The sequence below is a fragment of the Amblyraja radiata genome, chromosome 6, assembly GCF_010909765.2.
Source record: "Amblyraja radiata isolate CabotCenter1 chromosome 6, sAmbRad1.1.pri, whole genome shotgun sequence".
Lineage (NCBI taxonomy): Eukaryota > Metazoa > Chordata > Chondrichthyes > Rajiformes > Rajidae > Amblyraja > Amblyraja radiata.
This window is the reverse complement of record NC_045961.1, coordinates 61,735,969-61,753,777: the sequence shown is the minus strand read 5'-3', so window position 1 is coordinate 61,753,777 and position 17,809 is coordinate 61,735,969. Positions and strand designations below refer to the sequence as shown.

Below are 17,809 nucleotides of genomic sequence, written 5' to 3'. Positions count from 1 at the left end.
ACCCCTTTCTTTGTGCTTTTCTGAGAGGCATCTCTGCAAGTCTTACTGTGAAAAAGATTCTCAAACAATGACAATTAGGTGGGACGTCCTCGATGGACACATGGTCCATTGGCGATATTGAGACCACCTTTTTTACTCACCTTATGTCCCCTCTGTCAAGCTTCCTGGTGTACCGTTCGCAGGAGTTCCCACGGTACCCGCAAGAGTCATTACGGATATCGCACGGATATCGCACTGGCATCTGCGTTCATACAATGTTGCAACGCTCACCAAAAAGTGCTCGTCACTCTTGGAGAAATTCAAAAAATTTTGAATTTTCTCCCGACTTTACAAAGTTACACGACTACCTGCCGTTAGTGCCACGGAGGTCCTCGGTGGTCCACGAATGCCGTACTGTTATCGCAGGAGGTTCCCACGATGTTAAACTCTTGTTAAGTCTTGCATCAGGTCGCACCGTGAGAAAGCCCTTTAACTCTTGCGTCAAGTCGCCCCGTGAAAAAGGCCTATAAGACTTACATTTATACGTTGCATTTCATGGGCTCAGCATGTTTTTTGTAAAGACCTTTAGAGCCAAAGTAGTGTTGGAATGCAGTAATGGTTCTTACATAATGAGCAGTTTTACTTTTCATCAGAAGTGATTCAGGTAAAAGATTGGCTGGGAATAATGAGTGTATTCTTTGAAGCACTAAGTCCCTGTCCCACTTGGGCGACCTCCACCGCGACCTCTGGCGACCTTAAGCGACTTTAAAAAAAAATCAAGGTCACGGTGACCTATGGCCTCCTATGACCTTCCACGACTATGTGTATGACCTCCTACGACTATGTTGAAGACCTCCCTCGACTATGAAGAAGACCTCCTTCGACCTCCTTAGACTATGTTGAAGACTAGCTTCGACCATATACATTTTACTCGAGGATGGTCTCTGGCAAATTGGTCCGTGAATGAGTACAACCAGTGACGAGTGTCTGCAGCTCAAATGATCACCTGATGAAAAAATCATGTCTGCATTTTTTTCTCACTAAAAAATGCCTCCCAGGTTTTTTTTAAAAATCATTCCGAAAAATGCAAGCAAGGAAGGAACTGGTTTGCAGGATATTAGTAAAAATACAACTACTGCTGTTTGCAGTAGCCCTTTTGCTTCAGCAGCCTTTTAAGAAAGGTAGAAGGGGAAGAGCAACGGTGAAGAGGAAGCACAAGAAGAAGTCTCAATGGGTGAATGGAGATGATGTGATGGACTGTCCCAGTACAACAGATGACTGGAAGAGAGTGGCGCTGGGCTTTGACAAAAGACGGAACTTTAAGCACACATGTGGGGCAGTGGATGGTGAGCATGCCATTCTTGTCCCTGTCCCTGTACCCCTCATTTTCCTTTTCGGACAGGATGGCATTCTGCTGGAACCATTCCTCAAGGTCCCCCTGCTGCTGCCTGGTGAAGGTGTAGGGCATAACCATCCTCCTGCCCTCCCTCACCACCAATGGGGCATCTGCCTCTGATGCTGTGTCAGACACAGGGGAATGGGCTGCTTTGCTGCCTTCAAATGAGGCAGTGAAGGATGGGGTGGTGGTGGGGCCATATACTACCACCCTGGTCTCCTCCATGCAGGGCTACCTTCTCCTGCACTATCACCTCCTGTGGCATCATCTCCTGCCATTCCTCCTCCTGGGTGGGCAACCCCTACATGGCAGGTTTTTTTCAGGGTTGTGCCCTCCCCCTGCGCTGCTGCCTTTTTGGTGTCATTTCTAAAACACATCTCCTCTCCAAAAAACTCTCTAGCTATGAAAGAACATGCCTTGGACTGAAAGAGGTGATGTTCTGCTGTTGAAATCACAGTTTTTTTCTACTGACCTTTTTTTCACCGCAGAGCTATTACCATTGACTACTTTCGACCACCTTTGACTACCTACGGCTAGCATCACAACCTACTACGACCGGATTCGACTAGACCTATGACTAAATAAATATTGATTTTTTCCACGGCGACATATTTTTAGTCGCGATCAATTTTTACATGTTGCCCAAAGCCCAAGTAATAACTCAGCAGGTCAGGCAGCATCAGTGGAGACAACACAGTTAATGTTTTAGTTAAGAGATCTTTATAAGTTCTCACAATCCGATCACCTCTCACTGTTTCTACTGCCTGCATATAAACCCCTCATCCGCAAGACCAAACCTGCAATAAGGACGGTCAAAATATGGCCCAAGGATGCCACCCTACAACTCCAGGACTGCTTTGATCGCACCGACTGGGACCTGTTTGCACAACAGGCTGCCAGTGGTACAGAGGTAGACTTGGAGGAGTACACATCCACTGTGCCCTCCTACATCAACTACTGTGTGGAGACTGTCACAGTGGACAAGCAAATAAAGATGTTCCCAAACCGGAAACCCTGAATGAACAAGGAGGTTCAGGATCTGCTAAGGGCACGCAACAACGCCTTTAAATCCAGGGACACTTCTGCTTACAGTGCGGCCAGGTCGAACCTGAACAGAGGCATAAAAAAGGCCAAAGTCATCCACAGGCAAAGGGTAGAAGACCACTTCAATACCGCGGACACCAGAAGCATGTGGCAGGGTGTCAGGGACATCACTGACTACAAGAGCAGCCCCGCCTGCCCCCACGGTGATATCACACTGGCCAATGAACTAAACACCTTCTTTGCCCGGTTCGAAACTGGCAACACCACCAGGTGTAGAATAACCCCGGCCATTGCGGAGGGACAGGCCTTAACACTGAGCACTCAGGAGGTACAGTGCGCTCTGCGTAGGATCAATCCACGCAAGGCTGCAGGCCCGGATGGAGTCCAGGGAAGAGTATTAAAGGACTGTGCTGGACAGCTGGCGGAGGTATTCACGAGAATCTTCAATCTGTCTCTATCTCTGGCAACGGTCCCCAAGTGCCTGAAAACAGCCACCATAGTGCCGGTGCCGAAAAAGTCCAAAATCACCAACTTCAACGACTACCGCCCGGTTGCCCTGACTCCAATCCCTATGAAGTGCTTCGAAAGGCTGGTCCTCTCCCATATTAAATCCAGCATCCCTGCCTCACTGGACTCCCATCAATTTGCATACAGGGGATGCCATCTCTCTGGCCCTTCACACTGTCCTGACTCACCTGGACAGACAGGGCACGTATGTGAGGATGCTCTTCATTGACTATAGCTCTGCATTCAATACGGTCATCCCCACCAAGCTCACCACCAAACTCCACCAGCTAGGCCTCAGCTCACCGATATGCGCTTGGATTCTGAACTTTCTCACGGAGCGACCGCAGGCAGTGAGACTGGGCCCGCACCTGTCCTCCACCATCACCCTGAGCACCGGCACACCACAGGGTTGTGTACTAAGCCCCATGCTCTACTCCCTCTTCACTCACGACTGTGTCCCTGCATTCGACACCAACACCATCGTGAAGTTTGCAGACGACACAACAGTGATTGGGCTGATCACCAACGGTGATGAAACAAACTACAGAGCGGAGGTGCAGAACCTGGCGGACTGGTGCGCCAATAACAACTTGGCACTAAACACCTCCAAGACCAAGGAGCTGATTATTGACTTCAGGAGGTCCCATTCTGGAGAATACGCCCCAATCTCCATTTACGGGGAACGTGTGGAGAGAGTGTCCAGCTTTAAGTTTCTGGGCACTCACTTTTCAGAAGACCTCACATGGTCCACGAACACCGCCGCGCTGGTCAAGAAGGAGCAGCAACGACTGTTCTTCCTGAGGACATTAAAAAAGACTGGTCTGCCCCAACAGCTGCTGACAACGTTCTACCGCTGCACCACAGAGAGCATACTAACGTATGGCATCTCTGTGTGGTATCTCAGCTGCACGGAGGCGGAGAGGAGAGCTCTTCAGCGCGTCGTCAACAGAGCGCAGCGGATCATCGGGACAGAGCTACCAGCCTTGGAGGGCATCTACCACACGCGGTGCCTCAGGAAGGCCCTCAGCATCCGTAAGGACTCATCACACCCCTGCCATGGTCTGTTTCAACTACTTCCCTCCGGCAGACGTTACAAGGCCTTCTACGCCCGAACCTCCAGACTCAGGAACAGTTTTATCCCAAGAGCTATTGCGGCTCTGAACCGATCCCTAATGAGTGCCCCCCCACTCACCCCCTTTGGACAGTCTCCCTCAGATGGTCACGTCAATCAATTCAGCTTGTTTATTTATGTATTGTATTTATTTACCTTTCTTGTACATCAGTGGAGCTGCATACTAAATCTCGTTGCACTGACGTGCAATGACAATAAAAGATATTATTATTATTATTATTATTACAAGGCCATCAACTCCAAATATTAACTCAGTTATACTCACCATAAATGCTACCTTACCTACTGAGTACCATCAGAAATTGTACACCATACTCCAGAATTGGCCTCACCAATGCCTTGTACAATTTTAACATTACATCCCAACTTTTATACTCAATGCTCTGATTTATAAAGGCCAGCACAATATCAAAAGTCAAAGTATCCTTTATTGTCATTCAGACCTTTCGGTCTGAACGAAATGTTGTGCCTTGCAGTCATACATATAATAAAAATAATAAAAAACACACAATAAACACAAATTTAACATCCACCACAGTGAGTTCACCAGGCACCTCCTCACTGTGATGGAAGGCAAACGTCTTAAAGTCTTTGTATCTTCCCTCCTTGTTCTCCCTCTGCGCTGAGGCGATCCAGGCCTCCGATGTTGTGACCCCGCCGGGTGATGGTAAGTAAGTCAGTCCCACGGCTGAATCCAAGCTCCGCGAACAGGCCGGTTTAAACTCCGTGGCCCGGGGTGGTCAAAGCTGCCACCCTCCAGTCCAGCGGCCGAAGCTGTTGTTGCGGGAGCTCCGGAAAAACAGGTCACCAACCTGTGACCTACGGGCTCTCGACGATGTCGTCCACTGGGCCCGCGGCCGAGCCTCCGAAGTCGGGCCGCCACCACCGGAACGCCGCCACAGCTCTGGTCGGGTCGCCGCCGGAATGCCGCCACAGTTCCGAAGTTGGGCCGCCAGAATGCCGGAACGCCGCCACAGCTCCGAAGTCGGGCCACCGCCGCCAGAACGCCGGAATGCCGCCACAGCCCCGAGGCCGACAGCTCCGCCATTAGGCCTCAGCGCAGACAGAGATGGGGGACACGACAAGAAAAAGTTGCATCCCCCCGAAGGAAGAGACTAAAACCATGTATCTCCCACCCGCCCACACACACACAACCTAATAAACTAAATTTAACTAAAACAGACAAAAGAAAAAAAACAAAAATATTGCCAACAGAGCAAGAATCACAAACATTCCTCTGTTCTAGCATTGCAGTGGTAACTCTTTAAAATGTTTTTAAAAATATGTACTGGTTGTGAGGCCTTGTTTGTACGAGGGGTTGTTAGGTGATTATTAATTGTGATTTAAAATACATTTTCTGCAACTTCACGGCCAATTACAATGATTGGTACATAATGAAGTATCACACCTGTGGTCGTCAAGTGGGAAATAGGAGCCCGAGCGAATACCACCAGGTAACTCTGTTCCGAAATCAACTGTTTCCACACAATGTAGGTTGTTCTTTCCATGATATCGACAACGTCAAACAGAGGGAGTTTTCTGTGTCAGTATCTATTTGTGTCACCCTGCACTGCCATCTATTGGCCAATACAATGCTGGCCTCAGACGAACAGCTTTTTTTTTTGCTGCTTGTTTGCCTGTTATTTGGGAAATGGCTGGAATGACAAACAACCAAGCTGAGTACACTAAATACTGACGCTCCTGCAAATGGTTTGTTAGCGCTGATTTATTACCCCCTTAAAAATATGGACTGGATCAGCCTAGGTGGAATGTAAAACAACATACATCGTCGTACAAAACCGAATGAAGAGTGCTATTCAAAACTAGTGGAAGATTCTGGCTTTAAGATTTATTTCCCAGCTATTATTTGCGCAACATGCATCCTCCATTGCAAATTTGATATTTTGTCCCTCAAATTACAGCGTGGATTCGTGCTGCTGTTGACAGCGGCGTTAGGCTTTCAATGGCTCTGGATAATGGAAAAGCAAGGATACACGATAAGGACTTTGAGCGACATCCTTCCGCATTCCCCGAGGGTTGATTTAAATCCACATTAATACGACCGTGGATTTCTCTAGACAAGTACACTTCACAGCTTCATCACCCGACTTTCCACTTTAAGGCACAGCCAGTGGATGAGATCGCCACTGCCATATTTTACAGATCGCGATTAAAGGAAGCGCTGTCATCATGGAAGGGTTTTTTTTTTTGTTAGCGCCGAAATGAAGGACAAGAAGGCGGTGTGTTGGGCTGGCGATTTTTATTTTTCAGTTAGCCATGGTAATCGCAGGGTAAAGTTGCTGTAAGTGAAGTGAGCGAAGTCCCCCATCGGCTCACGGTCGTGTTGATAATCTGAAGCAGTCTGTGAAAACCTCGCAACGGCAGCACACAGCAGACCGAGAACCAGTAGAACCACTTTAAGCATTCCTAATCACACATCCAACAGTTTAACTCGGATCCTGGCCGGAAACGAACCACCTCCTGCAATATTATGAACTCGCAGGAGCCGAGCCGGGTAAGTAAATTCAAATCTTATTGTAACTGAATTTGGCGAGCGTTATCTCTCGGTTCTGGAAGTAAGAAAGGGTCTTATTTGTAAATCTATTTCTTTATGCTAGACGTAACGGGTGGAAAGTATTGGACATAAGCAAAATAATGAAAATAAATCAATCTTCTGGCATTAAAACATGAAACACAGATAGCAGTGATCCGGAGAGACGCGTTGTCGGGCATTCATTGAATACCGCTGATTTATCCTTGTGCGTATTGTGCTAATCCTGAAGTTTAACGTTTTCCATCGTTGCATTCTATGCTGATATATTTGATAAAATTGTGAACTTTCTTTTATTTGGGGAGGTGGGATGATCGGGGTGGGAGGTGCGTGGGTGGACGAAGTAACATTTGCCCATGCATACAGCATCGAGGAAAACGATGGGAGACGCTGTTGATAAAGGGGGAAAGAGCACGGTTCTCATTCGTCCATAATGGGATGAGGTGGGGGTGGGGGGTCCTAATAATCGTGTTGAAATGCCTAAACGTTTAATTGCGCTTTGTTTAAATGTTGCGCTGCAACCTTGTGCATTCGTATCCTTGAGGTTGGAAAAGATTGAGTCGAGCAAAAAGCAACCATGCTCGAAACGAAGTGATTTTCAGCATCAGTAGGTAGAAATTTACATGTCTTTTTGCGAAGCCTGTGCGATGCAGTGGTTGAATGAAAAAATAGCGGCAGGAAATCGGATTTGTTTCAGCTAGATTAAATTTGGGTATTAAATCGCTGTCGTAGATTATTGGCTTGCCTTTAATCAACTTGTGTGTCTTTTACCCTGAGGGATGAGGGTCTGCGACAGTTCTCGCCTATTATAACCAGCAGTTCCTGCTTTGTAACGTTGGCCATCGGCTTCAGCCAAATTTTCCGATCTAACTACTGTACTTTCACGAGGCTGCTTTTGCGAAATTTCGCATGGAAACGCGACGTCAGATATGGCTGAATGTGCCGAACTGTTCTTCAAACCCGCCACTGTTTGGAGGGATGGGGTAACTCAGTTGGGGGAAGAAATCAGTATTCAGTTCGAATGAGAGCGAGGGAGAAAAAAAATAAAACCACGCTCATCATTACTTTGTCATCTTCTGTGAAGAATATGAACCGCAATTGCTTCTGAAAGCACTCAGCTGCGTATAACTGGAAGCGTGGGCTACGTTGTATGGAGTGATTTATGTGAAAACAAATTAACATCTTATTTGGAATTATTTGCAAATGTGCATATGTTTGGTGAGAGCTATTTTTAGTCAAGGGTTCTTTATCGAAAGGTCACGATTTCCTATAAATAAAGAACTTAGAAGTGTTCTACTTACCAACCTAGGGCTTTATTGTTGCAAAATAAACGTTTAACTGAAGACACATTTCTGAAATCTAGTCAAAGACATGTTGATGGTGGAGTGATGTTAACGCGATGTGTGATAAGCGACGCTAACACAAAATGCAACTTCCTATCTCAACTAAGAGACTCCAATCATTCCTTGTCCACCGAATACGTCTCCTCGCCCAATGCATTGAACTGTCGCCACTGAAGGATCTGGCCTGGAACTGAGAAGCGATCAGATTCCTGAAATTATACCGGGGATGTCATTTTAACTTTTGATGACCTCGACGTCATTGCAGCGATCAGTTGAGAAGCTGATGGCTATTTCACCAAACGAATCTGTCCTCAGAAAATAGCCCACTCCCTTGAAAGTGGTGATGATGGCGGGGTGTATGTTTGTGTGTGTTGGAGGCGGGGATGTTGGGGGGTGTGGGGGGGGGCAGTTATGTTGGTGACGTTAGTCGATCGCTTGCAATGGAAAGTATTTACACTCTTTCTTATCTTCTGAAGGTGATAAACTGTAACAGAGCACTAGACTGAACACGGATCCGCGCTCGGACCATGAAAATGTATGCCTGGATAACGCAGACCATCGCTTTTGCATCCTTCGTCCTTTCTTGGGCTGAAACCATCGAAAGCTACGGAGAGATTTGTGAAAATCTCTGCTCCTGCGAAGAGAAAGACGAAGTGCTGGTCGTGGGTTGTGAGAACAGCGAGATCATCAGCCTGCTGCAGATCAGTCCGCCGCGGTTCTCTGTCTACCATCTCTTTCTAACCGGGAATCTGCTCCATCGACTGTACTCGAACGAGTTTATTAATTTCACTGGGGTTGCTATACTACATCTGGGTGGCAACGAGATACAGGACATCGAAGCGGGCGCTTTCAACGGGCTGCGGGCGACTCGGAGGCTGCACCTCAATAATAATAAATTGGAAGCGATACGAGATGATACTTTTTCTGGACTGGAAAATTTGGAATATCTCCAGCTAGATTATAACTACATCAGCTCGATCGAAGGCCGTGCCCTCAATAAACTACACATGCTGCAAGTCCTAATACTGAACGACAATCTCCTCAGCACCTTGCCCAGCAACATTTTCAAACACGTCCCTCTCACCCACCTTGATTTGCGGGGCAACAGGCTCAAGATGTTGTCCTACGCGGGGCTTTTGGAGCACATGGATAGAGTGGTCGAACTGCAGCTGGAGGAAAACCCCTGGAACTGCACCTGCGATCTCATAGCTCTCAAGGCCTGGCTGGAGAGCATCTCTTACACTGCCTTGGTCGGGGAGGTTGTTTGTGAGACGCCTTTCCGGCTCCATGGCAGGGACCTGGACGAGGTCGCCAAGCAGGAGCTATGTCCCAGGAGATTGAACATGGACTCGGATTGGAAACCCGTGCCCCCTTTGACCACACACGGTTATTTCTACACCACTGCAGCGCCGGCAACCTCCTTCATTACTTCTTCGCCTGTATCCAAGTTCGCAGCCAAGGCCCCTAAAGGCACTCGCCTCCCCAAAGTACCACGTGTGCGCGCCACCTCCAAGGGCCCCTCCTTAAAAGAAGGATACAACTATGGACCAATTTTCGCCTATCAGACCAAGCCTCCTGTGCCTTTAGTGTGCCCTCGCCAATGCACGTGCAACATGCAGATCTCCGACCTCGGTCTTAACGTAAATTGCCAGGAAAGAAAAATCGAAAGAATATCGGAACTGGAGCCAAAACCCTATAATCCCAAAAAGATGTACCTCACTGGGAATTACATTCTGACCGTGCGACGCTCCGATTTCTTTGACACGCCAGGATTAGATTTATTGCACCTTGGCAACAATAAAATAACCGTGGTTCAGGACCGTGCTTTCATGAACCTGACACATTTGCGCCGACTTTATCTCAATGGTAATTACATCGAAAGACTCACTTCAGAGATATTTGACGGCCTGCGAAGCTTGCAGTATCTCTACCTAGAGTACAATGCCATCAAAGTGATAGTGCACGGCACCTTTCGGCCGGTGCCCAGTTTGCAGCTGCTCTTTATAAATAACAACCTGCTGAGGGCTTTTCCCGGGGATATCTTTCTTGGTTTGAATTTGACCAGGCTCAGTTTGCGGAGTAACCGTTTCACCTCCCTGCCTGTGGTTGGAGTCCTCGAGCAACTTAAATCTTTAATACAGATCGATCTGTACGAAAATCCCTGGGATTGTACTTGTGATATAGTGGGCATGAAGCTTTGGCTGGAAAAGTTTAATACTGGCACGCTTATAAATGACGTGATCTGTGAATCGCCCAAAAGGTTCGCAGGAAAAGACCTGCGAACGATTAAATCCGATATAATCTGCCCCGATTACTCAAATGTAGTGGTGTCGACTCCCAGTCCCTCCGTTACCCAGTCCACAGAAATACCCACCACCGCGGCCACCCCGCTTCAGTACATCTCAGACGCCGGCTCGGTGCCGCTCTCCGTCCTCATCCTGAGCTTACTTTTGGTTTTCATCACATCCGTGTTCGTTGCCGCTGGCCTCTTCGTGGTGGTGATGAAACGTCGGAAAAAGGCCCAGAGCGATCGGGCCAGCACCAACAACTCGGACGTGAGCTCCTTCAACTTGCAGTACAGTGTTTACAGCCACAGGTCGGCCCCCAAAGCCAAGGGTCCAGTCAGTCAAGTGTACGAGTACATCCCCCAGCCTCTGGGACACATGTGCAAGAACCCCATCTACAGATCCAGGGAAGGCAATTCAGTGGACGACTACAGGGATTTACAGGAGCTGAAAGTCGCCTACAGAAACCATCCAGAGGAGGAGAGGGAGAACCAGCTGAGTAGCCCCACATACAGCATCAGCGTCATAGAGCCACATGAAGAAATCTCCACAGTGCAAGATGTAGATCATTTCTACCGTGGGATTTTAGAACCCGAGAAGGTGTCGCCCAGTGGGAACAGTGTTGACTATAATTATGGCAGCCCACCAAACTATAATTACTCACCAAACTATGAAGTTAGACGTCAATATTTACATCCAGAAGGGATGAGGGAGACGGTGCTGTATGGGGCACCCAGTAATTTATATGCTGAGCAAATTAGAAATGACTATCTGGAACTCAAGGCAAAGTTTCACGTTGAGCCAGACTACCTCGAAGTTCTCGAAAAACAGGCCACGTGCAGTCAGTTCTGAGCCAGAGAGTTGTTTATATACAGTATTTATTTATAATTATCTGGGTTTTTTTCTCTCTGGTTAGCATCAATATTTGAGGTGAATGCATTGGCACCAGATTGTCACCTTGAACGGATATTTAAACAAGGGGTGTGCAGCACAAACACATGTCCACTGAAACATTTGAATTTGATCAAGGATCCAAGGAGTTCAACTGAAGGTGTTATGATGGCAGTAGGTATAAGTAATCGTTTTGGGTGTTATTGCTTCTAAAGGGACGTTGCGGTCTTATTATCTTTTGGGCTACAATATAGTTTTTAACTAAAGTGGCATTACATCTAAAGTGTGCTGGTAAGATTGTTGTTTCTTCACAACACATTTATTCAAGTTGAACATTTTAGTTACAAAATGGACCCGGTGAACTGCTTCTCATCACAGAAAAAAAATCCCAGGAGTTAACTCCAACCAAAGCATTTTGCTTATTCCTAGATGACATCAAAAATAGCGCATGATGTTCAGAAATCCATCAGTACATTGCAGCTTTGCTGCAGGACATAATATACCTGTTGCAGTTGATCTCTGTGTGTTTTAGATGATGTACAATGCACAGTTTCAGTTTGGTTCTAGCTTCAGCCGTCTTTATAATTAGGATCAAATTGGCCTTCCAGCAAACCTTTGAGGGACTAGCACACCCCTAATATTATTATGAAGCTCTTATACTTTAAGTGGATGTCTTTGTATGCATTCTGCACTTTTAAATTAGAAAGAGACCTCAGGGTCTTTAATATTCATCTCAGAGTTGCACAAATCAGTGAGTGCACTGGGGCCACGCAGGGCTATATGATGGATTGTACAAAACTGTATGTATTGTCTGTACACTTAAAGGGGAAAAAAAACTGAAAGGGGTAGTTATATTACACCACCAGGTGTTCAAACTGGCTATTTGTGTGACATATTTTTTTTACATACAATATATAGTTTAACAAAATAGAAATTATAAAGGCAGTTGAATTAAAAATAGCAAATTGTTTTAAGTGGCTATTTAAAGCCAAATAAAACAAAAATACATTTAAAAACATTTGTCAGAGAGCAGCATTTTAACAGGGTTTACCATTATTCATTTTAACAGGGTTTACCATTATTCATTTTAACCAGTTGTTATCATGGAGTTGCAGTTTTTCAATGAACCAGATTTCTATCAAGATTTCTGGTGTTCTGCAACCAGAATATGAGTTAGGGGTCAGCAGAATGATGCATTGATCAAGCAATTTTAGTAAAAGAGGCAGTCAATATGAGATCTGGAATACTGTTTGAACAGTTTGCATTAACATCCCCAGTAGAGGTCTCTACAAATACATGCCATTAGCTGGTCAGTATTTATTCAGTAATTTTCTATATCCATTGGTTTTACTCTTTTAAAGTAATCACCTTACATTCATATGGGATTCAAATAGTTAGGCAATCCACAATATTCCACTCCATATTTGTTTGAATTGATTGAAAATCTTGATTTTCATAACACTGCTGTGGTATTTAAATGTTGTTTCACTGTTCACCACAATTTTCCCACATATATAATGTGTGAGAATTGATACTGAGTTAATTTAATTCATGAGATAGTACATAGCATCTCCATGAACTATGCAGTAAAGCAGGTTTTCATTTTGGTATAGTTTACATTTATTTATTTAAAATACTTTTCTGGGAGATTTGGCTAAAAGCAGATATACCTCAAGTATTTCAGCCAGAAAACATAAGCAGTTGAAATACTCTTTGAAATCTGTCAAATACATTTAAAATAGTTTCTCATGCAAGTCTTATGAAAACAATATTTAAGTCGATGACAAATCACAGCCACTAATGGTATTGGAATTGTGAAAGATGTTTCATTAAAATGACATCTGATTATTTTTTTTTAATGTCATACATATTGTTTCTTTCTCTGATTAAATTATCTTAATGATTCAGTAAACCTTTCTCACACTTGCTTTTTTGTAGATAATTAACTATCATGGCTAAGCCTAAGAAGGATCCAGGCCTATGCTTGTGGGAATTAAATGTCAGGATAATAGAAATCTATTGTTACTCATTATAATTTTTTTTTTTTTACTGCACACTTATGGAGAATAAAATGCAGGCGGAAGTTCCTTAGAAATAATAGTTTTGTTGCAAATTAACAGATGCATTCTATTTGCTCGGCCCAGGTGAAATACAACAGCATATGATGGAAATTCAGACTTCTCTCTTTCCTGAAAATATTAAAACATTTTATTGAAGCACTAATTGTATCTCAAATATAAAAAAATCACAGTATTTATTCTATTTTCTTCTTGGTTGGTTTTATTAACTTTGGTGCAATAAAACACAACATATTTATCGCATCCTCACCAGAGATATTGTTAAGACTAATAAATCACAATGTATGTTTGTTAAAGGAGGAAGAGTTTTGAATGTTCTTTTTATTTACTTGAACATAACTGTAGAATTACCTCACTCATTAAAATTATTTCTGGGAAACCTTCTACTTACACAACTCAGATAGGATGGAGCATCTGAATTATTGAATCACCATACAAGAGTCAGTGCTTATTTGGCGTATGCACCAGATATGAAATGGAACAGTGAATTCCTTATTTGCTGCAGCTTTACAGACACTTTCTAAGCAGAAGAATGCTTTGATTGCCAGATGGAATCCAGTGTCATTTCTATTTTACATTCATAAAACATGCTATTATTTAAAATAACATTTTAATTATTATGCTCCAAATATTGCTAGTGCATGCCATGTGCTATTAAACCTTCTCGCTTCTTCAAGCTCAGAAGACCTTTTAAACCATGTTTGTTGGAAGTATGATCTGATAATGCTGCAGCAAGATCAGAGAGGTATCAGGAACCTTCAATAACAACGGGATTATTATCCCACTCCTTAACTAACCAAATGTAAAGATTGATAAAGTAGCAAGAGTATATGAGAGAGGAAAGAAAATGTATCGGTAGTATTCAAGTCGGTTACCAAAAGAGAAATGAAGGTTGAGAGGAAAAAATGAATTGAGTGAGACAAAGTAATAAAAAAGGAAAACAATATTTCATTTTTAATAATCCTTTAAAGCAAACTGCCAAATATTACTGGAACAAAAAAAAGTATTCTGCCAAATAGATTAATTGGTATTGCCTTAAGATTTGTCAAGTTATTACAATGTTCTTATGTTAGCTCTTAATGAACCATAACTTGCCATGGCATATTTAATAGACGATTCATCAGCAATTCTTGCAAATTCATCAAAATAATAGACAATTTAAAGGTAAGACCCTATTTTTTTTTAAGGAAACCAAAGAGTAGCATTAATCAACCCACAAATTATGAAGAATTGTCACTGATTGAGAATTTTGTGGCATGATTGGAGTATTATAAATATAATGTTTTATTAACACACAATTACTTTTCCAGCCACATCTTTCCTCGCCACATCATCCTGGTGAAATGGGAAAAACAGGACACAAGAAACTGTTTTAAGTCAACATTTGAATGTACGAGGAAATGTTTTGAACACACTTTGCTTTCACCACACTTACATTTTCTGAAAACTATATGCCCAGAACTGCATCTTTGAACTCCATGCGAGTCAAGTGATGCACAGAATTGGGCTTCTGGTAGGGTATGCCAGTAACTTCAAGGACAATGCTTATTTGTTAAAGAAACAAGGTTTCCTGCCACATAGCCTACTTTTTCCACTGACCTCTCTGGATAGAAGGAATGGGTGATGTTTCAGGTCAAGTCCCTTCTTCAGACCAGTATCTGCAGTTCCTACACATCCTGTATATATTCCATACTGTGTGCATATAGTAATGTTTCACTGAGATCATTTATTATTTTAAATGGGTCTTAAACTCCAAAATTTCACAACATAATCAATTATTTTTAGTTCCAAAGGAAAGCTGTTTTGGATAACATAAGAATTTATGCTGGACTTTGCAAAAATTGACCTGCTGAGTCAGTGTGCATATTGTGCTTTGCAACACAAATAACAAGTCATAAGATAAGTAACCATTTCATAGTCAGGTCCCTATTTTCTTCGATTCGAGTAAAATACCAAATGTTCAAAACTAGATAACTATGGTTTGTTTCATCTGGTGATTATAATCTCACAATTTATTGCACAGCATTGATTATAATAACCACAATTATATTGCTGAAATTAATGAAATATACAGAGGTATTGGAACTAATCAGGCAAACCTACTCTTTGGGATATTTGTGATATTTTGGATATCTTACTATCAGTTTAAAGAAGAGTCGCCTGTCCATTCTCTCCCCAGATGCTGCCTCACCTAACGAGTTACTCCAGCACTTTGTGTTTTACTCGCTAAGATATTTGTGGAACAGTTATTTGTTCAGTGTGTTCTTAAAGATATATGGTACAATATATTAATCTGCTACTCTTGTTAGTAAAGAACAAATCTATAATAACACTAAATTATATATAGATTTAAATTAAGACAATTCCTTGTTTCAATGATTATTTCACACATGTTTACAAACTAAAGAAAATCCCTACATAGGCAAGTAATTAGTCGAGCGTGCACACCAAAACATAATGTAATATGATTCCTATGAATATCAAATACTCTTAATGAGTCTATGCTACTGAACTGAGCACAAGCAATGGATACAAAAAACATGGCAATTAAAAGAAATGGTCAGCCTTTATATCCCCCATTATATATCACACTCTATATATTTTAGTGCTTAATTTAAGTACTTACTCCATTGCAAAGCATCCAGGGTTCTTTCAATTATAGAAATGTTTAGGTTTTAAGTTTATTATTGCCATGTGCACCAAGGTACAGTGAAAGGCTTTACTTTGCATGTTATCCAAACAGATCAGATTTACCATTCTTTCAAATCAAGTATAATCCATAGCAATGGTGAAGATACAGTACATCAGTTCCATAGACCAAGTTGAATGAGCACAATGGGGGAGAGCTGAATCGGACAGTACCCTGGTTTATGGAATGACTCTTCCGAAGCCTGATAACAGAGGGGAAGAAGCTGTTCCTGAGTTTAGTGGTGCGCACTTTCAAGCTTCTGTACCTTATGCCAAACGGGTGCAGGGAGAAGAAAGAATAACCAGGGTGGGCCAAGTTTTTGATGTGTTGGCTGTGTTGAGGCAGTGTGATGTAATATTTAGGACAAAAAGCATCTTAAATAGATCTTTCCCATGTTCATTTATTTTGATGGACAAATAAGTGGTTATTTTGTATCCTGTAAAGTAAAACACATTGCTTTTTTTGTGGAGGGGTTGGAATTTAACCTTATGGACAGACAAAGCAAAAACATAACAGCATTTTCCAGAGATGTATTATCAATAACATGAAAAAAACACCCCCCAAAAATATTTCAAAGACAATCATTTTATTTGATTGACAAACTAACATTTGTTGCAAATGTATTAGTCAGTGCATATGAATTGAACACCAAGGTATTTTTGACTCATTTTCATTTGTGATGTTGAAATATTTTTTTTTAAACAACATTTTGCTGAATGAAGCTAACCATTCAGAATCATTACTGCATTTTGATGATATTGAACGGTTAACCTCCCAACCTTCAGGAAGGTTATTTTGTTGCCCAGTGTGGTGAGACTGACAAGGCCACATACCACATGGCATGGCAGTAACATAATGTCTAAATTACCAGACTCGTAATTTTGGATGAATTGTTGGGAAACCTGAATTCAAAACAAACCATGGATGCTATGAAATTTAAATGTATTTAATAGTTTGAAATTTGTGGAAACACGAGTGAAATTGTAAAAGCTACAGGATTGTTGTGAAATCCTAACTGGATCACTCAATATTATTCAGAGGAAGACAGAGATAAGTAAATCATCTTTGCTTGGTTTTGATCTCTAGTTAACTCAACACTCATCCGTGTAGCTGACTCGTAATAACAATCTCTGAAATGGTCTGGAACAACACCCACTTAGGGATGAGCATTTAATGCCAATGACTTCCAGGTTCTGAAAAATAAGAAATTAAAATAGCAGGACACATTGATAAGGCAGAGCAAGCCCCATCTATAAAACTGGTTAAAACGCACCTTCGCTGTCTGTCAAAGCTGCCAAGCATTTCAGTTATTTTGAAGTGTTTCTGATCTTGACACCCAGAACCTTCTCAAAACAGTAAACAATGAATTAAGAAATAAGTATGAAGACTTTAAAAAAAATCATAAATGTCAACAAGCTCCTATTCCTCTGCAGTATTCAGCGCAGAATTCAGCAGCAGAATGTAGCACAGCAATCACTGATGGAGCTTGATCAGTACATTCTCGGCTTCCACACTCAAGCTGGCTGGCACTGACATTGAAAAAAACAGGTACAATCCAAGCCAATGTTCCCAATAATGTTTCTGCCCTGGGCCTCCTCCATTGTCAGAGTGAGGACCAGCACCTCATATTTTACTTGGGTAGTTTACACCCAGCAGTATGAACATTGACTTCTCTAACTTCAGATAGCCCTTGCTTTCCCTCTCTATCCCCTCCCCCTTCCCAGTTCTCCCACTAGTCTAACTGTCTTCGACTACATTCTATCTTTGTCCCTCCCCCTCCCCTGACATCAGTCTGAAGGGTCTCAACCCGTAACGTCAATGATTCCTTCTCACCAGAGATGCTGCCTGACCCATTGAGTTACAACAGCATTTTGTGTCTACCTTCCTAATAATAAATGTGATCAACCATGTTAG

General features: G+C 42.8%; 1 protein-coding gene across 1 annotated transcript; it reads left to right on the top strand.

Moving 5' to 3' along the window:
- The first annotated feature begins 5,724 nt into the window (after positions 1-5,724).
- slitrk5 (SLIT and NTRK like family member 5) lies at positions 5,725-11,411 on the top strand. The gene is made up of 2 exons (XM_033022928.1): positions 5,725-6,573; positions 8,429-11,411. The coding sequence occupies exon 2, from the start codon at positions 8,480-8,482 to the stop codon at positions 11,087-11,089; it is 2,610 nt and encodes an 869-aa protein (XP_032878819.1). The 5' UTR covers positions 5,725-6,573; positions 8,429-8,479; the 3' UTR covers positions 11,090-11,411.
- Positions 11,412-17,809: the final 6,398 nt, after the last annotated feature.

Excerpts from the sequence above, each read along its gene's own strand:
- slitrk5 (XM_033022928.1), top strand. The coding sequence starts at position 8,480 with ATGAAAATGTATGCCTGGATAACGCAGACCATCGCTTTTGCATCCTTC.